General features: G+C 35.1%; 1 protein-coding gene across 1 annotated transcript; it reads right to left on the reverse strand.

Moving 5' to 3' along the window:
• Positions 1–24,230, reverse strand: LOC130630298 (protein sidekick-2-like). The gene is made up of 11 exons (XM_057443746.1): positions 24,121–24,230; positions 17,677–17,964; positions 17,334–17,543; positions 15,345–15,440; positions 15,029–15,241; positions 14,746–14,841; positions 14,521–14,624; positions 14,225–14,405; positions 13,366–13,464; positions 1,597–1,698; positions 1–631 (listed from the first exon to the last, which is right to left on the reverse strand). The coding sequence occupies exons 1-11, from the start codon at positions 24,140–24,142 to the stop codon at positions 408–410; spliced, it is 1,635 nt and encodes a 544-aa protein (XP_057299729.1). The 5' UTR covers positions 24,143–24,230; the 3' UTR covers positions 1–407.
• Positions 24,231–24,373: the final 143 nt, after the last annotated feature.

The following is a 24,373-nucleotide window of genomic DNA, read 5'->3' on the forward strand; positions in this document are numbered from 1 at the left end:
TAAAAATGGTTTCTAATTTTATTTCCTTAAAACTTAGAAATATTACAATACAAAGTGCAAAAAAATAAGAAAAAAATGCAAGAATAAAAGTAAAGAAATCCATCATATCATCCAAATACATATTTTCAAAACAACCTCACTGTCGCTATCGTAAAAAATTTTGTCACCCTGGAAATGAGCAATAGCAACATTGATTAAACAGAATATATATCGCAGCCTTCTGATTGGCTCATTTGCATACACCGCTAAGTTTTGGATATATTTCTGCATTTTTTAGGCTGTGCAAGATTAAACACTATATAAATTTAAGCTGCGGATTACTTTTTAGTCTTTTCGCCTTTTGTCTGATTGTTATGGATTTCAAGCCCGACAGAGAACAGTTATTATTACAAAGAAAATAAATATGTTTATTTTTTAACATTAGCATAGATGTTTTTCGGCGTTTCGTTTAATTCAATTTCTGCATAATCGTTTGAACCATCTTTTAGGGTTTTCAAGTCAGTGTAAAAACTTGGTTTGCTATCTTGAATATTAAGATCTGCATAGTGAGTTGTTTCAGCTACTTCATAATCGTCAGTTGTTTCAACGTTTTGTGGTTTCTCATTACGTTTCTTGCTCACAGTGATCAAACCTGAATAAGAAAAAACATTATCTAACATTGTTCGTTATCTAAATTCACATGGAAAAACGGAAATATAAAGGACATCAAATAATGAACTGATTTGTTAAATAATTAAAGCAGCTTTACTGAAGAATTTAGAAATAACTCTTAAGGCCAAGATACACTTGTATAATATCATGAAATATATTCTATAATACAGTTATAATTTTTCTACAATATACTTATAATTTGAAAAATATCGTTATAATTTCATTTGATTTCATAACATAGTTGCCACAACAACGCTAGCAGATAATAGATCTATTGTCACACAAACAAAAGGCATTCGAAACCAGATCACCAACAATATTATTAAAATCAAACTCGTTTGATTTTATTCAAATCTCATAGCCATGCAGCAAATTATGATGTTATGGCGCACATGCCAGTTGTTGAAATTATACATATTATATCTATATTATAAGAAATTATAAGAAATTATAACTCTATTTTAAACATATTTTAAACATTTAAGAAACTATTTTGATATAAGGTATATTTCGATGATATTGTACAAATGTATCAGGCCTTTTATATAAGTCATACACTTTCAAGAATAAAGACGAGAAGAGTTTTGTAATACTTGTCACTAGTCAGTTATAAAAAGGTTTGCCAATGGCATATATTTCGATCCTCAAAATTGTAACCGTCAAATGTATATACGTAAATAACAAAAAAGTGTAAATTGCAGAATTAATCAAATCAAATTTCTATAATTGTTTTATTCCGTGCGAAAATGGACATTGAAATAACCAATTTAATTTATACAGAAGAGCCCTAATGTAAAACATTATTTTTTATCTTTAAATCAACACAAAATGGATCAATTAAGGAATATTTTTTGTAAAATTTGCGTCTGTTTTAGAATTCGCGAAATAATTAATCCAACATAGCAGGACATCTATACAGGTGGAACAAATTCGATTTTATCTAACCTTTCTGCTTTAAAATTGCCAACACGATAGTAATTATAACCAATGTGATAACTAATGTTACGAGAACTGAAACAATGATAATTTTTAATGGTTGACAATCATCTAAAAGTAAAAAAATGCACTATATTAATAAGGAGATCTGGATATTAAGGATATAAAAATATGTTTCCGAATCAAAAATGTCACGCTTCATAAAAGTTTGTGTCATCAGTTATAATATTCTGCACTTAATTGGAATCATATTATGAAGTCTTGAAGAAACGTTTATCTATTACTGACAGACTCAGACGTATTATTATATTAAACTAGCGATCCTTGGAAAACTCCTCTCGATTGAGAGAAGAAAGATTTATTGGGATATACCCTAAATGTACAATTTTTTCGGGTATTTAATTTAGCGTTTTTTCGCGACTTAGCGAAAATTCAAGAAATTAAACACGCGCAGAGATTAACAAAGGTTCCTTCTGGGAAAATTACGCGAATCATTAAATCAATGAATCATCACAATCAAGCCATATGTGTATACCAATGACAATCACCGCTGTTCGCAATGTCAAATACTATCGACTATCCATGCATATCAATGATATCTTAACATCATAAATATAAGACTATAAAACACTCCTTTAATGCTAACTTGGAACAACCTCATTAACATTGTTAACATCATAAATATATCACTGTAGTATTGTAAGAGAACCTACGCTTCGCGACGAAGTTGAAGAAGAGGCTGAGGAAGACTATCTTGACGCTAACCATGATCTTTTTGAAAAGGGTAAAGAAGACGAGAACCTAGAAGGGAAAGAAGTCTATGAATGGGCAGACAAACCATTTAACAGTGAAGTGACCGAAATTTTTTAGCGTAGTAATACAGATGACACATTGGATGATATGTTTTCATATATAAAAAAAGCAAGTAAAGAACCCAGCCATGCCAGAGAGTAAATATACCATCGATTGAATCATGCATTTGTACGTAGGCTTTCATAAGCTACAGCTTAGGAGAGGTTCCTCATATATAGAACTGCCTAAATGGATTTTCGATAAAAAGGCGATCATCAAACTTAAAAATGAAGTTAAAGAATGTTTAAAGGGGGTCGTCATTTTGAAAGTCTACTTATCCGGATAAAAGATCGTAGAGAGACCAAGACCAGAAAGCTGAACAAGCAAGCGCCATCAGGTTGGTGCATGTTTAGCAAATTTGCTTACGAATCCACTAACGGTTTACCGTGGCAAAGATTGTGTTAAGCGATTCGTGGACCATCTGGAAGACGAGGTGAAGAGGTTGTATGATACATTCCCACAGCAGCCGATGACTGACCTCACAGAGGGGCTAAAGAGAGATTACAACGAGGCAACAGAATGGCACATTCGCATGAAACCTTTCAACGATCCTGAGCATAATCGCAAGGTTCGAGATCACTGTCACTACACGGTATTTACCAAGGTGCAGCCCATAACAACTGCAACCTAGCGTATAAGATTCCAAAACACATCCCAATCATTTTCCACGACCTGAGTGAGTACGAAGCGCATCTTTTTTTAGAGAACTAGAAGAGAAATACAATACTAAAGATATTGGCTGTATAGCTGAAAATTCTGAGAAGTATTTCAGCCTTAACGTCAACGTTAAGGTGGCGTTAACAGGTGTTACCAACTCGAATGGAGAGCAGGTAATCAAGAAAATAGAGCTCAGATTTATCGGCAGCCTCCGATTTATGCCATCGAGTCTAGATAAACTATCATGAAACCTTAGTGGAACGAGCTCTAGTGTGATAAAGTGTAAAAATTGACACAAGAGTGTTTAGAATTTGAGAGTATATCAGATGACTATATCGCTACATTTTTGTGTAACAATTGTAAGTTAGAGACCCCAAAGCAGCTGAGGGAAGAAGACCTAAAATTAAATTTACATTCCATGGTACGATTCTTCAATAAGGATGATATGTTTCCGATAATGCTTCAAAAGGGCGTGTACCCGTGTGCATACATGGATGGGTGGGAACGGTTTCAAGAATTAGAACTACTTCCAAAGGAAGCATTTTATAGCAAGCTCAATATGAAGAATATCTCGCTCAAAGACTATAAATATGTTAAAAAGTATGGAATTGTATCACACCAGAGGGTGATCAAGTTATGCTAGGTGATTATCATGATATCTATCTAGCTACAAATGTGCTACTCCTAGCAGACGTCTTTGAAAGTTTCCGAGATGTGTGTCTTAAGAAGTACGAGCTAGATCCTATGCATTTTTACACTGCTCCTGGATTAGCTTGGAAGACAGCACTCAAACGCAACGAAATAAACTTAGAGCTCCTCACAGATCTTGACATGCTACTCATGTTTGAATAAGGTATTCGAGGTGGTATAACACAAGCGGTTCGTCGCAATGCTAAAGCTAACAATAAGTATATAGCTGATCTGTACAATCCAGATGAGAAATCTTCGTATATCATGTACCTTGATGCTAACAGTATTTATGAATGAGCTATGTGTAAGGATTTACTAACATACGGCTTTAAATGGGTAAGTGATGTACATTATTTTACATTCCAAAGGATCGCAAAGTCAATTAAAAAAAATAAGCATGGATACCTGCTCGAGGTTGATATAGACTAAGCATAACGAGCTTACATTTTTACCCGAGTGCATGACGATTGCCAAGGTCGAAAAGCTTTTACCAAACCTGAGGAATAAGCGAATTAAAACAGAGTCCTTAGCTTAAGAGGTATATCGATAATAACACGAGGTTGAGGGCTGGTGCTGCAAATGATTTTGAGAAGAACTTTTTCAAGCATATGAACAATGGAGAATGTTAGAAATCATCCTAATTCAAATTAGTTACCAACCAGGTAAAATATGTAAAGCTTTTAGTAAAGTCTAATTTTAAATTCGTGCAAGTCATTTCTGCAAGAATCTCATCGGTGTAGAAATTATGACTGTACAAAATATGCTAGCAAGCTCCAACTCTGCTACATGGATGCTAACAGCTTCATATACCACAGAGGATTTCTACAAGGATATTGCGGACTATGTTGGGAAACGTTTCGATATACCGCTTTCAATTGGAAAGAACAAAAAAGTCGTCGGATTGATGAAAGATGAACTAGGTGGTAAAATCATGACCGAGTTCATAGCACTGAGAGCAAAGCTCTATGGCTTTAAAAATCTCACAAAAAAGGTGGTGATCGGAAAGCAAAGGGTGCTTATCCAGCAGAAAAAACATCAGCTCGATGCCGATGATAGAAGGATTGTTCAAAAAGACCAGAAAAGGCATATTCCGCATATGTTCAGAGATTCTTGAGAAAGGAGAAAAAACTGCCAAGTCACTCTCGTCGCATGCAATTAGTATGTATGCCAATATTGCGAGTAATGTTGTTGAAATTGACAGTGCTGAAGCTTTACCTGATTATCAAGGATAGATTGGCTGATTTAGGAATCCTCGTTTACTCTGTCTTTGGTAAATCACTAGCTCCTCTGTTGGTGGCTGCTCATACAATTAACCAAACTCAGCTGTCCAAGAGAAATATAAACGGAGAAGATCGAAAAGAGGAAGAAGAAAATGGGGAATAATCTATCGAAATTAGCTCTAGGATTACGCGAAAAATATGCTTTAGGCATTGCACAATTTAAGTCTAGTGCTCAAGTGGGTCTTATACTAAGCTTTGACAAGTTCGTCAGCCATGGTTATCATATGTATCGAAAAATTATAATTACTCCGCCTGCACGTAGGTCTCCAGCCCATGTCAGTGAGTTGGAATTACGTGAACAGTATTGGAAATGGTGTTTTGAGAATACAGGTTCCGTATAAGTTGTAAGATTTAAATTTTATTGAGGTACATCGTCTATAAAAGCTTTCGTTGTTGCTAAGAATAAATGAGCGAGGAAAAACAAAAAGAATCAAAAGTTATGAATGTAGACCGAGTTGCTGCTGATAAAAAACTTGCAGAATGGAACCGCAAGAGCAAGGAGAACTTGCACAAGAACAAGGGTGAAAGTGGTCAAGTACCTGAGGCAAGTACTTCGTCAAGTACATCAGGAAGTACCTCTTCAAGTTTTAGCGCTATGATAGGAACAACAGTAGTAACGGTAGCTCTCGTGGTAGTAGGCGTCGATGTTTGGTATAAAATTTTTAAGCAACAGCAGCAGCAACCTGTGAAATCAAAGCAGCCGCGCTTCTCAAAAAAAAAAGTTTAACCTCAAAAAAAAAAGATGTTTTTCCCATGCCTTGAACCTATATAACAATTGAGTTCTGAAGTGTATCAGAAAGAAGTCGTAGATTCTCAATGGGAATCTGTCCGCTTAGTATCGTACTCTATACTGCTCGCTCTTGGAGCAAAAAGGATGCTAGGAGTTTCTAGACCAGGAGCCAAGATGGATCTGGAAGATGGTCTAACGCTTGGTGGATATATGACGAGGGTGATATTGTTTGATGATAACGCGATAAAATAAGGATGGTGCAAGCGTAGTTTGATGCCAAAATAAATATAATAAAAATGGCAACTATTGAAGTTCTTGTAGCTGGTGCAGCAATAAACGCATTAGCATTTAGCGGAAGTAATTTTCTGTTCAGAAAATTGTCGGGACATAGCGAAGAAGATCAAAGAAGGCACAATAATGCCATAGAACAATTGCAGACTGTGCAAGCTCAGTGTGTGCGAGATAGGCAAGCAAAAATTAACTGGTATAACCATTAACGAGAACTGAAGAGACAAGCCGGGGAGGATTTGAAGGCTCTTGATGAAGGGATGCGAGAATATTACATTGCTACGATCGATAAAGCTCTAGAACTTTTAGATTTTTACAAACCCTCCAAACATCAACAGAACGGTGAACTCACCTTCATTGTAGGGTTCCTAGCTATTTTGGGATATGCAGCGTATGAATACTTGTAAGAAAAAAACAACAACAAAAAAGCACACGTTTTCAAAACAAGATATTGTCACAGAAGAAGATGGAGAAAAACTTAGCAGTATTTCATATCAGCCTGAACATCTTTGGATTGGTAGAAAAACAATTAAATTGCTCGCTAAAGAGAGTGAACTATCCAACAAGAAAGTCGTACACTGGTTATCTCGGCAATTACTGTAGCTACAACATATTCGAGGACCAAAAAGATTGATTATCCACACTTCACTATCACAAAACCGAAAGAAATGCATCAGTTTGATCTACTGTATATGCCTCATAGCAAAGTTTATGGGAACACGTACAAGTATATCCTAACAGGCATCTATGTAGCTTCGAGATATAAAGTAGCGAGACCTCTACGTACGAAAAAAGCTATGGATAGGATGAACGACATATATGAAGCAGGATCTCTACGCTATCCTACATTTTTTCAACGCGATAATGGAGCTGAGTTTAAGTCAGATGTAACAAAATTGTTAGAAGGAAAATATGTGAAAATGTTTATGGGAACAACCAAATATCATCATATATTTACAGCTTTTGTAGCGCCCTCCAATAAAGTGCTTGTGGAAGGACTTTTTAAGCCTCCGGATGCGCAAGAGTTGGTCACTGAAGAGCAAAGTAGCATAATGATAAAAAGCCTGTATCCTACAGTAAATGGCCTCAACAATTCCAAGACTGCAATGATCAGCATGAAACCGCCAAAAGCTATCAAGTTGGAGGATGTACCACTTGCGAAAAGTGAGGCTTATCCTGATAAAAAACCGCTACCTGAGGATGGTCTATACCTTTATCTACTTCAACCTGGAAAAGAGCATGGAGATCAGAGCGACGGACGCTTTTTGGAGCAAAAAGATATATAGATTGGATAGCATTGTAACAGAACCAAACAGTCGTGTGTTGTTGCTGAGCGTAGTTTCGTTGCAGAAGAATTAATGCTAGTCTCGGAAGATGTTGCATCACCTCCAAGGTATGTCATGAAGTGGTAGATTTTAACTGTTTTCGTGACTTGAAAAGGATCACAAATTTATCGCTGCTTACAACATATTGATGTTGAACATCTCTTCGGAAACCTCCCGCGTACCTTCATTAGGGAGTGTAAAGTAGGTAATGTAAAAATTGTCAGTGCCAAGGGTATCTTCTTTAAAGCAACACCAGGCATGTACAGCATTTGGATCGTCGCATTCCGGTTCTCTTACTAGGTTTATTCTCGCCGTGAGCCTTTTACGCTGACAATGAATCATATAGTAGTTATGTCTGCCAGCCCTGCTATGCTCATGAGGATCGTTCTTGTCCATTACACATAGCACCGTATCAATAAAAGCTCAGTGTGATACGTGTCTTTGCCGTAACTCCGCAACCTGTCCATCCCTATCTTCGAGATCATCCCCGAGGATATCAATTGTTGCGTCTTTTTCCTCAAGGGCTTGGAGCTGCACCTTTTTTCACAAGCCACCTGGTAAGTTGTGCCGCCTTCGGTTTTCTAGAACGACGCACAATCTCCAAGGCGCCATCCATTGTCACAAACAGTTCGGTGGAGTTGATCTACTAAGGTTGTAGTCGGTGACTACACCCTCTATTTCTGTCCTTGATGCTATCATATGGCGATCAAGGCTATACTGCCTAACTTTTGGAATTTCTAACGATCTACAAAACGAACAGCTGTTTCTTCTGCCTTCGAAGATTTTTTGGTAGGGCGTTATAATATTATGTACAGAGCCACAAATAGTGCTTTCGATGCCTTCCGGAGATGGCTAGTTCAAGCAAAAACAGTCTTTTTTATCAAGATTCTCGCCGCTGTGATATCGTCAATAATTAAGATCAATCCATTCAAAAAGTTAATCCTTGGGATTGATCAAAAACACAGTCATCTTTCCAAAGTGAGGATCTCTCCATGTAAGTGGAGTTCCATTGTATAGTTGGACAGAGGATAATGATGTTGTGAAAAGCGTTTTGTATTCACCTTCTAGAAGATCTAACGCTTGTTGCGTTTCCCCACAACTTGTAGGTCCTGAAAATATTGCAGTATGAGGGTCTTAAACAACGTCAATGTGAGTCATTTCTTTAAGCCTCTAATACTCGACGCTATGAAATCAACCATCGAGAATATTCAGTTGTGCATCTTGGAACAAATAGATGTAGCATTAAATATCTCCCGTTCCTTCCGCCTTCTTGGTCATATGTAGAGTAATACCATCCAACAAGGGTTGTAAAAGTCGAGAAAAAGCGCATACCTTTCGATCAGAAATTGCCCTATTGTTACTGTTGAGTCATGACTGCCAAAGAGATTCGCAATTTGTTTAAAATGCTGACTCTGAAACATACCATCAGAATACAGTCGATGAGGTTTACCTTCGACAGTTATCTTTTTTTTTCTCAATCTGAGGGTTGTAGAATACCTCGTTAGCGCCGCTATACGGCTTGACCTTTGAGGGGTCTAGAAAGATTAGTAGAGAACTTTTAAGCTCTTTTCCGTACGGTAGTATAAAATGACTGTATTACCAGGCACTTGCAAGACCCTCGTTATTTACCATGTCAAACTCTAGGGCTATGTTACAGGTAGCATCTGCCGCTTTTGCCGCAGTAGATCCCGAAGCTGCTGTACCTGCACCCTTGATCAAAGAATCGTAAGATGCAAAATGAAGAACGAATTTGTCGCACATGCCAGTTTGGTAGAAGGGTAGGTCTCTTGTCAATTCAAACATTTTACCAAGAGGGATACGGATGGTATTACCGTAGGCTGCGACAATCGCTTTTTTTTCGTCAGTCCCTGCATGATCGCTCGGCTTAACCTGTAGCACCCTGATAGTACCATCATTTGGATTGATACCTTCTTGAATCAAGGTGTGTTCACGATCGAATTTCGGTAACTATAGGTCATTGTATACAGCATATATAGTTTAATCGTCGATAATTTGGATCCTGTTGCCGGTCGGTGTGATTTTCAAGTTCTGCACTAGACTATTACCAACATTAGAACCCATGGTATGCTTTGTGTTTGTCCCTGTTAATTCATGATCAAACAGAAGTCCAGGACTTTAAAGGGGCTACTAACCGGTTAAAATGCTCACATTCCGTATATCCCGCGTACATATTAAAAATCCGGCAAACGCGTTTTGCGCAATTAGCAGACCAGCACACTTTGCTCGCTGGTTCATTATTTTTTTTCGAAAAGTATATTACAAAGAAATATTTCAGCAAGACTCATTCTAGATAAAAACATGACCAAGGCTTGAGAAGATAAAAATTCTAGATACATCTATATGTTCGAGTCTGTAAATTACATACATGCCAGAAAAATAACCATTTTTGTTATTCGCCGCCATCAGCTCGACTTTCGTGTAAGTCACTAAAGTCGAAAACCAACAGCCGTTCTGTAACACCTTTAAGGAAAAAATTATATCGTTTTTATCCAGATTTGGTATGTCAATATATAATCTTTGATTTTGATCGATTGTATCCGGTGTATGAGTTACACGTACGTTCCTCATTTCCCCCTTCATCGCCTGCATCGTTCTAATTTCTGCGTATGGGTTAAGTGTTTTTCCAAATATATATCACATATTACTACTTTATTATTAGTTGTTTTTCTTTAAAATAAAATGGATAATCCAACATATGAAGTAGACGATTTTACACCAAATATTTCAGACGATACGGATGTTAGGTTTAGTAGACCCGAGGACCTTGCCCAGCCTGGAGCCAGCTCGACGCATGAAGAAAGACAGGGGAACGAGTTGGGACTAGAACAGATGGGACGGGTGAAACTGTCGAAGATCGAATTTCTTTCGAGAATACATTAGGGAAGCTAAATGCTAGATATTATGATGACTTTTGAGAGGAGGGGGATCGACTTATTTTTAAGAATATAAATATAACCCGCATGTTATATAAGGATAGAGGAAGATTCAGATCAGTCAAAGAAATAAAGTAGAACCTAAAAGTAAGCCTGGTGAAGGACTTAGGGTTTACGAACTATACTACTACGCCCAATAAAAGGGAAGTAGTTCGACAACTTTTGAATAAAATAGATAAGGCGATCGAGGATGCTGCTACTGAAAAGATAGAACTGACACCACAGCTAGAGAATGTCCTGGATGAAACGACGAGCCTTCTATCGGAGACCTCCCTTGGTGGCGAAGTTTTTACTGAAAGAAGAGGGTTCAATCTCGAACTTCAAGCCTTGAGGAAGAGTCTAAAACAATTGAAAAATAAAAAGATTGATTACGATAGAGTGATTTAACCAGATAAATGCGATGATGAGGCCTATTCCGGTCGTGACTGGTACAGCCTTGTTACTTGCATGTTGCTCTGCTTCTATTAAATATTCCTATAAAACTACATCGCGTTGCTAGCTGATGTCGCAACTTACAACGCCTATCTTTGCATCGATTAGTAGATCTCCATCACGTGCCATACATCGTGATTTTTCAGTAAGTTGCTGTAAAGATTTTTGAAGATTTTTCTCATATGCAATTTCAACACAGGGTTTGAAATAGGGACCAACCGTTTGCGTTGAAATGTCCTTGTATTTGATTTTGAAGATTGCTTCAACAAGATCGCCTTTACTCATTGTAGAATAACGAGGAATTTTCATTAATTTAGCCTCCTTTCGAAGTGCGTGTGCATTCATTTATTCATATAGTTGTTATCAACTATATAAGCTATCACTCACTAAACTCGTCGTGCTCCGCGCTATGCTCGAGATCATCCTCACTAAGGTAGCAAGCGCCATGCCTTTCAACCGAGTTATATTTACACTCTTCCAATTAAGTCTGTACGTAATAGTTGGACCTTTGTTTATGGATGCTCCCTTTTTAATGATGGCCGTACATTCACAGGACGGTTATAGCTTGCCATCTTGGTCATGATAGCCAATGACAAGTCTTTCGTCTTTGCCTTTGTTTCTGGAATTGAATCACTCAGTACTCTGTTATTAATATTCACATCTTCGATATTATATGGTGTCACATTAGTGTAAAATTCTTTTGATATAATAATTCTGTCTTCAAATTTCAACATGCTATTTTATTTATTAAAAAGTATTTTATCAATAAATTTTTCACTCAGTTTTATCTTGTGTTTCACAAAGAAATATAAGATCCCGTATAGTTTCATTACTCTTCTGAATCACGAGCCCCAACCTTTTAATTCTTCAATCCTCTTCTCTTCCAAATAACGAACCCTACCATTTAGTACTTCAATCAACTACCTATATCTTTCATTTTGTACCATGAGGTCCATGGCCCTCAATGAGATAGAGATACCAGTGCTTGTAATCTTGAAATATTTCGAACGATGATTTCTGTTTGGTACTCATTTATTATATATTATTTTTTCCATAACTTTTCAAGATCATTTTTTTATCCTCTAAAAAGCACTAATCTATTACCCTATCAGGATGCCATGTCAATAGCATCAATCCATTTTTAATTTGAATATTCAGTGCTTTCCGCTGTCAATAGGCATCGAGCAATTCAGACTCAAACCCAACCCTTCTACACATATCCTGAGTAACAAACCAGTCCGGAACATACTCGATCATAGATGGGTCGTCCTCAACGTCTCTATGATACATCTCATAGGCTTTTAGATGTACTGGAACATACTTGAGCATATAGAGCTTTCCCTCTATGGTCTTGTTACACATTTCTTTTGTCTTAAATCGATCCGGAATGTGCGCGATCATATGAGGCTCATCTTCAACTGCCTTAATGTACATTTCCTGTGTTTTTAGATGATTGGGAACATACTTGATCATCCAAGGACCCTTTTCAACTGCTTTAATACACATGTCCTGAGTCTTGAATTGATCTGGAACATACTGGAGAGCGTGGGGAAGTTCATCAACCACCCTGTAACACATCTCTTGCGTTTTGTAGTAATCAGTAACAGTATCTCGCAAGCTCTGCAGTCGATCGGCAAGAGCATCACGAATTGCTGCTACTAGTGCTGATAAAAGTTTTGCAATTGCATTTCTAAACCAACTCATTTTCTTTTATCATTATCCAATTTTTGTTTTTCAATAATTTTTTTTTAAAAATGGATAGAAGCTGGGACAGTTTGAATAATAGGGATTTGTCATGTACAAATTTGTTTATCAACATCATCATTATCGGATTTTTACGCATGCGCCTACATTACATTCTTTTATAAAAGTTAGTTATTAAAGGAGTGTTTCTACAGTGTTATAATTTATTTATATTTATGATGTTAACAATAACACCACCGAAAAGGGCATTTGGTTTGTTTGACTGGAAAAAAATTAACAAAGTCATGTTGAGCCTTCAAGTATTTGTCTTCTTCTTGTTCTCTCGCCTCTGTTTTGTAGCCCATTTTGAAATAAATGAAGAATTAACTACCTAAAAAATATGTGGAAATCTAAAATTCGCGAAATTAAATACCCTAAAAAAATGTGGAAAACCGAAATTCGCAACACTAAATAACTGCGAAAATTTCTCAAGGCAAAAATCACAAAATTAATTACCGCGAAATGTAAAAATTTTGGTATCGCGAATTTTAAAACCCCTGAAGTTTTACACCTTCAAGATATTTTGACGACGTTATTGTTAATACGAGCTGGCCTAAATTCCCAGGTCATTTAACTTAAAATTTAAAAGGCAAATGCGACGAAGTACGCCTTGAGTTTACGGCAAGGTGTTGTGGAGATTCTGGAAAGAACTTATTCTTTGACATTAGAGTGAATAAACCCCACCAGCTGGACGTTGCAGAAACTTAATACTAAGCAAAGATTACGAACGAGAGAAAAAGAAACAAGTGTGTAATCCATTCATTATTGAAGTCGAGCAAGGTTCCTTTACACCTTTAGTATAATGACATGAGCAAATACGAACTTACCATTGGTCTCCTTGAATTTTAAAATGTTTATCGCAAAGCTAGTCTCCTCAATTCTATCAGCAGGTGGATCAGGCAAATCTTTATCAAGAGGTGGTGGTGCTACAAGGAATAAATACGTAACCCACAGATAGAGTAATTTTTTTGAATGCAACAACCATTTTATTTAATTTTTTTACAAGAACAACTTAAGAGCTCCAACTACAAGGACAAACATGTTGGTAGTTGAGATAGATGGCAGAAAGAACAGCAATTAAAGACAAACATTATTTCAGAAAGGTCTAGAATTTTATGCGACAGGGCAGGAAAAATCACAAAACGTCTCATACATTTTAAACAACTTGTGTAGGATTCCTGTTACTATGGCTTAGTTTCAACAATAAGCATTCTCCGCTTAAAAAACGTCGGCCCTGGCGTTAACCAGCGTTTTTACTAGACAGGAAAAAATCCTAATTTTAATTAGTGTTAATTACCACCTAGTGAGAATCATAATTAAGTCACTTCCTTACGGTAATAGACGTCCGTCATTGCTATACATTACGTGCAGAAGATATGCAAGATGTATGTGTATAAAATTGTAAAGATTGGTAAAGAAATTTTTGACAGACGACCCGAAATATCGCATTTTAAAACTTCTTTTATGTACGCACACAAATTCAAATGCATGATGTTTTCATTATTGTAAATGCACAGAAGTTCAAAAAGTTAAAACATTCGTGTGACCAAAAACCGACCGCAGTTACTTGTTTTTATAAAAAGAAACTTCTTTATAAATATCTTCTTTTTGTACTGGATTTTTAAAACGATAAGGCAAATTTGCAGATAATATTATTCATTTTTACCAAACTTAAACAGGTCTTACCGTCAGGAAGTGTTTGCCTTGTAATACTTGTCTTTCTCGAAAACAATCTGTTGAAAACTGTTATTATCACCGTGTAATTACGAAATGGCTGCAAGTTGTTGACTGTACATGATAACTTTGTTACATTCATGCACTCGTTGACATCATTTTCTGTATTTTCTGACGAAAGACGATATTTAACCTACGGAACAAAAGAAAATCCTTTTTAAGTAAGGAGCTCATAACTAAAAATCCAAAAAGTACTCATATCAATTCATAAAACTTGACAAATAATAATAAAAACAATTAATGCTTACTGTATAACCATGCAGCATGCCATAAATATGTTTTGGACGTTTCCATGTCACGCTTATAGATTTTTTTTTTGCAGTTGAAGATACAATTCGCACCTCATTTGGTACTAAATCGAAAAAATATTGTCAAAAACCCTTGTAAGTGAATATGTTATGTAAATTTTTATAATTTCGATTTAAAAAGCATATTAATATGAATCACTATTGTATCATATATTACGGACAAACCTCCTTCCAATGTTACTATTTGATGTTGACTAGCATTTGGACCAAAAGCAGCTGAGTTTCTTGCACGAACTGATACATTGTAGCCGTTGTATAATCCTATCCAAAAAAATTCGGAATCACTTATAAAGGTGTCAGTTATGATACATAAACAAGTTGGAAAGCCTTATCACAATTGTTGTGCCCACCACAAATGACCCAACGCAGAGTATCTTACCACAGGTTTAACTATTTCAAACTAAATAAAACTGTAAATACATTACATAACATTGTAATGCATATTTACCTAATCCTTTTAATGTGAATATTGTGACAGTACCAACATCAGTGCAATTCTCAATAGAGTTTTTAACTTTAATACCATCATTAGTATCTTGTATGTAACACAATATGTAATTTGTTATGAAACCATTTGAAGGGATAGGTTTTTTCCATGATAATGTAATTTCTTGTGGTCGAGATATGATATCATGGCCAAATTGTAGTGGCTTTGTTGGAACTGAAATTAAAACACAAAAATCTTGTCGATAAGCTGTACATAACAAAACTTTGTCAACTTTAGTGGAAATAAAATTGTAACATCTGTGTATCTACATTCATACCTCCTTCTTCCGTTAATATTTGATGTAAAGTAGCCTTTGGACCGAATCCAGCTGAGTTTTTTGCACTGACTGATACATTGCAGCCATTGTAAAAACCTAAATGATATGATCTTTGTGCTGTAACTATAAAATGGTTAATTTTTTTAAAATAGATCTGTTATGTATGCATGTCACTATCCTTCCTGTGCGCTTGTGGCTAGCACGCCTCCAGCGTCCCTCGAGAATTGTTACGTTTGTATAAAGAGAAGCAGTTTGACGATAATTATATTTATAATTTTGTTCTTAACGGTTGTTGTAGTATATCGCTTTGTGATATACTACAACAACCAACAACAACAACAACTAATCTTCTCGCATTTTATAGTCCCTCGACCTGTCTCACTTTGCAATTCCACCCTGCCTCACTTTGTAATCCCTTAAAGATGATGAGCAGAAATAAAAAAAAAACAAATCAATGAACTCTGATAACATTATCAACCATATATCGGTTGCTTCTCAAACAAAAATACAAAATTGCGCAGTAATTATTGTAATGATACATACATATATAAATCTCGTTTTTTACTCTTATAAGATTTCTACCATGTTTTCAACTAAGAAAAAAATACCAAATGCTTAGTGTTCTCGTTAACAAATTGTTTATGCCGGCTGCATTACCAGTTATATAGGTGAAACTCGAGACACCTATTAACCAGTATTGCTTAGCATTTGGCTACTGACAAACAGTGACATATTTTTAAACATTTGTGTAACGATGCTAATTACAAAACTGTTTGTATTGCATCTACTTTTTTCTCGGTGCTTCTCTGGTTTTTACCTAATCTACCATATCTTATTGTATTGATTTGTACTGGTTTCTATTCACTTAGTTCTTCTTTTTTTAAGATTAGTATTATATACCATATAGTATGACTTTTTTAGCCAATTCTAACATTTTATTGAAAGTATTTTTTTAATTATAAAGCACCCTTGTGATTTGTGGTACATAGAGTGATTACTCACATAGGAATTAAGCTTATATATAACTTGTAACTTAAAAGAGTTCTACTTATCATAATTATGACATTGCAAAATGCCAAGTCTAGTTAACACAATATTAACCCTATAATAACTGTTTATTTTGGGCAATACCTTCAAATATTGACCTCTGTCACGTATTGCCCTCACAAAATCGGGAATACTTTGACGTCGGTCAATTTTCTCCGGTATTGCCGAAATAAACAATTATTATATGGATTATTATCCGGATACTGCATTTTACGACCAAAAATATAACATTACAAGCTGGGCGTAGAAACCATGTCTTTATAGAAACTATTCCCATATGGAACGTACATTCGAACTAACTAGTATGTTTTTTTAAATTGAATATCGTGTAAACATGACATTTTTTTATTGTAACTGCAACATAGAATTCTTGAAAATATAAAAGTAAGTTTCATTTATTTTTCGCGTTTTGTTTACTTTTTGCGTGTTTATTTACTTTTATTGCTACCATATTCAAACTTTAAAGACGGTTGCTATGGTAGCGGGCCATACCGTGGAATATTGCCCACTATGACGTAAGTTCTAACCAATCACATTGCGCAATATTCAGAAATATTAATGCCGCCCTTTTACCCATAAAGACGGATAATGGTAAACATACGGTTGTTTTGTTGCTATGTTGTGTGATCTCACAAGCCTTACTTTTATTATCTCTTCACAGTCACACGCTTTCTTCCGGGATGAAATTCTCTAAAACATTTTACCAGTTTGAAGACTCTAATCTGAATTAGATTTGATTGCCCTGATTGAGTTTCAATTAATTAAGGCTATATGGTTACTGTCAATATAACAGGCAACAGTTTTTAGATTCTTAGTTAAAAGTGTGTTTGTTTTCCTTATAACCCTTCCCCACCCCTCTTTATATCTTCTTTTCTTCTTTTCTTTTACGTAATAAATTCAAAAAGACACTTAAAATATCATTACAAAACAATACCTACTTACCTAACCCTTTTAATGTGAATGTGGTAACATTGCCAACATTAGTGCAATTCTCAAAAGAGTTTTCCATTTTGACTCCATCATTAGTATCTTGTATGTAACACAATTTGTAAGTTATTATGAAACCATTCGAAGGATTAGGTTTTAGCCATGTTAATGCAATTTCTTGCGGTAGAGATATGTTTTCTTGAAGTTTTCGTGGAATCGTTGGAGCTACACAAGAAACAATACAAATAGACTATGGTAAAGCAGACAATGCTTGATTTCAAGAATGCAAAAATGTTGTATAAATATTTTCGCAGTAATTATAAAGCATAAATTTCTTAAAAAAAATAACAACACTTACGAGCACCTCCTGTCGTTATACTTATAAATTCACTAAAATCTCCTGCTGCAATAACATTCACAGCTTGTACCCTTACTTCATAATTTACTGCTGGTTTCAACTCTGGTATATTGTACATCAGGTTTGTTAGATCTGTTATATTTTTGGAGATATCTTTACCGTCTCCTTGGTATTGTAATGTATAATATGTTATCGGTTTATTTCCTCTGTATGCTGGTGGTGTTATTGAAACTGAGATCGATGTTGATGTTTTTGAGGAGAGTTTTAAAGTTGGAGCATCTGGTTTATCTAAAACGTATGTTTCAATTACCAAACATAGTGCTCTTATATTTCATAAGCACAATGTGAAAATATTTTTTTGGTTTTGTGAAGTCTGGTTATAAAAAGGCGTAGGATTTAACTGACTAACTTGATGACTTGGCGTATAATATTTTCAAGCATAATTTCAAAACACAAAAGACAAAAAATTGTCATTTTTTAGATGCTTACGTTAAAGGCTAAAGAAACTGAATTGACTTTATACACTTGTGAACATTTTTGAATATAGAGTTGGCTAAACTCTTTATATTTTAACGGAAAGATGATTGGGCTGAGAGTAGGAGAAACAACTTATTTCAAAGCAGTTGATGTCTATTTTAAATCTGTATTGTTTTCAGATTGTTCAGATAATTTTTTAATTACTGTGCTGTGAAAAATTTGATCTTTAACTTGTTACATTTGTTAATTGCATTGAACACAAATGTTTTGTAAAGAAATTTCCAAGTTATATTTTGTAAATGATATAATGTAACCAAAACCAAAACCCCAAATTAAAGCAGAATCCAAGAACGCATGGGGAAATATAACTAGAGTCTTTAAATTTAAGGAGAAGAACAATGAAAAAATGCGTCACTTGAATTTTGATGACGTCGTCTAAATACACCCTAAGACGCACTTTGTCTAAACCAAATAACAAGATTAACCTGGAAGAACAAAGCATGTTGTTTACGAAATCCCGTGCAAAGATTGTGATGCAGTGTATATAGGCGAAACAAAAAGAAAGTTTAAGCAACGAGTACCAGAACATATGCGCGCAGTGAGAAACGGAGATGTAAAGAAAAACAAAATTGTGGACCACAGCTGGAGGAGAAGTCATCAGTTTAATTGAGATGAGAAGAAAATGATTGACAGAGAATCCAGAACAACGGCCAGGAAGATTAAAGAAACCATCAACAGTGTAGCACGTAACAAACACATAAACAGCATCTCGTATCAACTTTCTGAGATTTGGTTACCAGACCTACAGAAGAAGTAGTTACCTACATCTAGGTCCGAAAATGTTAATTACCGTAATTAACTGTAATTATCAGCTCGTTTCTGATTGGTTAATTTTTATGAATTTCAATCCTCTGCAATTATATAAATACATGCTCAATATCATATTACTTTGCCGGATAAACTTTCCACAGTAATACTTAAATAAGTATTATGGTTTGAATGCTTTTCTTAATGCCATCATACGCACACACAGAAGAAGCCTGTTAATATAACGAACTAGTTCATAAACCCGCGGTAAAATCTACTTAAGTCAAATTCAAACTGAAAACGCAGTTCTTGCGGCGCGGGCACGTCGCCGTATGACTTTCTCATTTTTTGTTAACATTAAATTTAAGAATACTTCGTTTTGATTTTGTATATAATAAAGAGAAACAGGTGATTCCAGAATAACAGTAAAAATGCTCATTGCAGCACGCAGGAACACAAAAAGGAAGGGTAAGTTTGGTTTCGATCCAAAATTCCCGCAACGTTATGCACAACGAAAGGAATTATGCATCATGAGCGGCTACTGTATATAATAAAAGTATTGTGCGACGCATAATTTATGTTGCACTTTTTCTCTATATAAAAATTTCCATTCTGAAAAGCGAAATAAATGATATAGAAATTTTATATAAGGAGAAAGATTATGTAAAAAGAAATTTAAAGCAGGCATGGCCATTAAAAAATATTAGGCCATTATTGAATAAAAAAGAGTGAGATAAAAACATTTTATAACAATATTTATGATTTTTAAATTGTCTATAGAGTTATTTTGTAAACTTTACTTTTTAACAGTTTTTACTATTTAAGTGTAGTTTATGTTTTTAGCTATTAGTTTTTTGATGATGTGACATAGTTGAAAATATAATTAATTTAAAAAAAATATTTTCCCTTAAAACACAATCAATCAGTACTAAGCAAAATTAATTGTGATATTCTGACGGGACGGATCCGTAATAACCCTGGTCTAAGCTGATAAAGTCGTGAAGTAGCAAGTGAATAAAAAAAATGCATGTTTTTTGACAAGGTAAATGGTGATTTCGGAAGCTTAGTACTCTTTTTCCTTAAATTTTTTTACATTTATTGCCTTAAAACACACCATGTTATAAAATATTTTAAAAATATAAGCTTGAGTGATAACAAATTTGTGCTTAACAGCGACAGCTTAACTAGCTATATAGCTACAAGATGTTTGTTTTTAGACACATAGCCACTCTTTCTTAATGCTCGTTAAATGTATTACTTTACCACTTGTATGCAATATATAACTGTTATTATAAATATTTATGGCTATAGTATTAAATTTCCTAGCGAGTCTTTGTCAGGAGTTATGTCTTCCAATTGATTTTGTTTATGGTGTTAGGCTTCTAAGCATGAAATATGAATGATGTAGCTAGCCACAAAAGCTGAAGCGCATACATAAGTTTCAAAGACCAGTTAAACTTGTGAGTTTGTATTCATGTGATTAGTCTCAATAATTTCGAGGGAAATACCCTCGCAGTTGTTTCATGGAAGAAACACAAAGACGACTCTAGAGTGCTTAAAAATTAATGTTATGGTTCGAAATCACCACCAGTTTGGCACGATTCGAACGATCTCCTGACTGAGCTACCGATCCCCTAACCGCACCGTATATAAATGACCAATCAAGACTCTTCTTTTTTTAGATAAGCCCTATATCAAAATATATAACGTGACCAAAACAAATAAGCCCTTACTTAGAAATTAGTCTCTGCTTGTTCTTTAAAGGCGGTAAACTCTTTTATTTTTAAAAAGAATTCCACATCGTTTAATCCCGGTAAGATTTTTGTTGTTGGCAACAAAAAAACACACTTTTCATTAAAAGTTGATATGGAAGGTTTTTACATTGATGTAATAAAAAGAGCCAAAAAATATGAGCAGTAATCTTAGTTCCTAAATTGAGGCGTTTTTATGGACACCGAATAGCCATTGCTGACAGCATGTCAATTTTGAGAAAGATACATGTTCAGCAAACAATAAAGGCAATTCTCATACTTGAAATAAGTCAGATAGGCCTAATTGAAATGTGTGTTAACTTGGGGTAGAATCCTTTATTCCGTCCAGAAAAATTGGACTTAAGTCTGCGAGTGAAAAGTTGGGTTAAATTTACCCCTGGACATACTCAGTCATATGCAGTAACCGAAAGAACTCATTGTTTTAGATTTTTCAGCTTAATTTTCCTAAGAAACTGTCATAAATCAATAAAGTTTGTCCTGAATAAACTTTCATTATTGATCGTTCTTAAAAGTTTTGCAAGTAAAAGGCTAGGGGCAAATGCTATAAGGAAGGACCATGTACCAAAAAAAAATTAGTAGAATCAGTTGCTTTTATGTAAATTTTTAAGGGCAGGAATGCATGTGACATACCAAAATGACAGTTTTTTGTTGATTTAGATTTTTTTATTTGATTAAAGGGAAATCTAGTATGTTATTTGATTGGAGAAAAAAAAACAAAAGCAATGTGTTCCCATCTTAATTTTTTTATTGGTACTAAAATGTAGTTTTTAAAATATCTGTGTAATGTTAAAGTGTAGAGATAACTGGAGGTGGAGTACTATTAGCTAGCTACCAGCAGTAGGGTAGCAAGCTTACAGGATATATTTAAAAAGCTTTTTAAAATCTTAGAATTTTATGTACTTAACATCTCTACGCTATTAATAAACCATATGTTTACGTCAAGGTGCAAACTTTACAATTTTTCAATATTATAACCTGGCTGGTTACTAAACACATGCTATTTCACTCATCACAAAGTCTTCGAATGCTAACTATAAAAATTAACATTTTCTCATACGTCCATTCATTATTACAGCTAATATTTTTTGGCAGAGTCCTTCTTCCAGCATTTCTTCGGGATTTTTTCATGCCAATATTTCTAAATCTCCATGCTCCACATTTTAAAATCAAGCAAACTCTGTCCAGCTCGCCGTTTTTGTTCAGTATGTAAATCCACAATATCAAAATCGTAGAAAAGGTTGAAATTGGTTTATGTACCAAACAAACAACTCAAATGGGAAAAATACATTCTTAACTAGTATTTATTTTTGCAAATTATAAATAATTTGGTAGTTAGGGCCAAAACTTCGCAAAGTTACTCAAAATTAGATTACCTTAAATTTCTATTCATAATAATTTTAGCATGAGAAATGCAAGGGCACAAATCTTTGTGAAAAAAAGGGTTTTAAAATTTCTACTATTGCAGATGATGAAAAATATGCAATGCATACACTTGCAAGAACGAAATTGTATTTTTTTTAAAAGCAATAAACAGCCTGTTGTTACCCTACGCAGCTAAATCACTAATAACATTGCCCTCACTTAAAATGACACACTATCAACCTAACAGCCACCATCAATATTCCTGAAACTTTTTAAGGGGTAAGTTTTTTTAAATTGATTATCAAAACTGATCTGTCAATTCATGATGCTGGCAACAATTCTCAAGCCCCTGGGCTTCTTGTTATTATTATAATAGTCAGTACTAAAATCACGTATTTTTTAAAAATAATTTTTTGTCGGTCATCTCTTTATGTTATATATTAATGTAAATTTTTTATATTGTTAAAGGTATTTAAGTTTAATTCAATATACTTAATTGCTAAACGGCGTGGACTGCCAAATCGCCTATTATTTCAACAGCTATCGTTACACACTTGATCAGGTTGAAAATACGTCGATTCTTTGAGGGACGCAAGGGGGGACAACAGGAATAGCTACTGACGGCAGTTAAAGCTAATTGACAGGTAATAGATATAATACAAATTATGTCGTTGACATTCCTTTAGTTGTAAACAATTTTTCCACAGGTTATTACACGTCCAGCCCAGGTTTGGTTTTCGATTGCAGCCACGTTGAGCTCAGCTTGCTTGCCTTCACTTCTTCATCATCCGACGAGTTTACATTTGGGATTCAGGAAAGTTCAGCCCGTCAGTCGCATTAGTGTCCAACTTATCAAATTGGCAGGAATGCCCCACTGCAGGTGTTTAAGTACCGGAACTATGGGCATCTTGTATCGTATTGTCCCATCCGCACTATATCAACATCTCTATCTATGCATAGTGACAGCGGTTTTGTGCCTCCCCGCACAGTTTGACAGGCAGACAACTTTGCTACTTATCGATTCTTCAGGGTCACTGCACAAACCAATGTCGATTTGCAAATGTAAACACTGCGATGACTCCCGTTCTGCCTTACAATACCCCGCTGTCCGTAAACATTAAACCAACTCCACTGCTCATGTCTTTCCAATGTCCTGCCAATGTTGCTTTTTTGGAAGATAGCTAAGAAACATCCTTGTCAGTCTTTAGATTCTTTTATTATATTTGGTTTGTCTTCCGGCTTCGGCAATGCCTTTGATGGCCTATGTACAGCTACCAGACCACGTAACTTACTATCTGCCAGCTTGAATCCAGGACTAGTGTGGGAAGCAATCGCTAAAATTCTAGCGCTAGACCAGACCTCAGGGCAATTTTAAACCCTCTGATTACACTTTTGCATTGTTCATCAGTAGGTTCAGTACCACAAAAATGAAGGTTCGCTCAGGATTATTTTACACCTTCATCACTCAGAGGGAATGGCATTAACAAATGTATATGTAAATAAGAGTTTCAGTGCGATATTCTACTTTTGACGATGCGCTAAAACTAGCATCTGGGTCCCACAGCATTCTTAGCTAAACTTGGCATCAAACATGCTTTTCGCCTTTGCTCTGTTAAATCGGATCAATGGTATTTATTAGGCTACTGTTGACAGGATTTTTATTTTGTAGACATTTTCCGGTCATTTAGCAGCCTTTTATCACCCTTTTTGTTTAACTTTTTTGTGGATTTGTTATGTTGAATTTTTCTCACTGTATGTTATGAAATCGTTGTGCTTCGTTACTTATATTGTGTTTTATTTCTTTAGATCTATATACTGTACTATTAACATATACTCCAGTTCTTTATGTTGAATAAATCCATTGTTCATCACTTTCATGACAATGTACTGGTGATTCATTACTTAGACAATTTTCTTATTTGTGAAATGTCTGGAGCAGAAGTCAATAGTTACACGAAATCCGTCAATCAATGTGCAATAAATTACGTGCCACTAGGACAAAACTACAGGACCATCACAAACTTACCTAACTGGGCATTGAGATTCATTCAGTTGCGAGCGGATTGATTTTTCTGCCACAGTTGCATCATTTATTCATCTTGTTATATTAAATGGAGAGGTACAGCTCGTCCAATATTCTATACATTAACACGCCTTCATTCCGCATAATTCATTTTTATAAAACAATCTAGTTATTATTGCTCCTGTGCCACCATTACGGTCCTCTTCTATGAACGTTCTTTTTCTACACTTTTGTTAAGTTTGATCATCCAAAATAT

Source organism: Hydractinia symbiolongicarpus, chromosome 2 (genome assembly GCF_029227915.1).
Source record: "Hydractinia symbiolongicarpus strain clone_291-10 chromosome 2, HSymV2.1, whole genome shotgun sequence".
Classification (NCBI taxonomy): Eukaryota; Metazoa; Cnidaria; class Hydrozoa; order Anthoathecata; family Hydractiniidae; genus Hydractinia; species Hydractinia symbiolongicarpus.

Bases quoted from the DNA above. Each gene is read 5' to 3' on its own strand.
- LOC130630298 (XM_057443746.1), bottom strand. From the start codon at position 24,142: ATGAATCTCAATGCCCAGTTAG. The intron at 15,242-15,344 runs GTATGAATGTAG...TTTTAATTTCAG, and splicing joins AATATTAACGGAAGAAGGAG to TTCCAACAAAGCCACTACAA. The intron at 14,406-14,520 runs GTAAGCATTAAT...TTTGTTCCGTAG, and splicing joins GCATGCTGCATGGTTATACA to GTTAAATATCGTCTTTCGTC.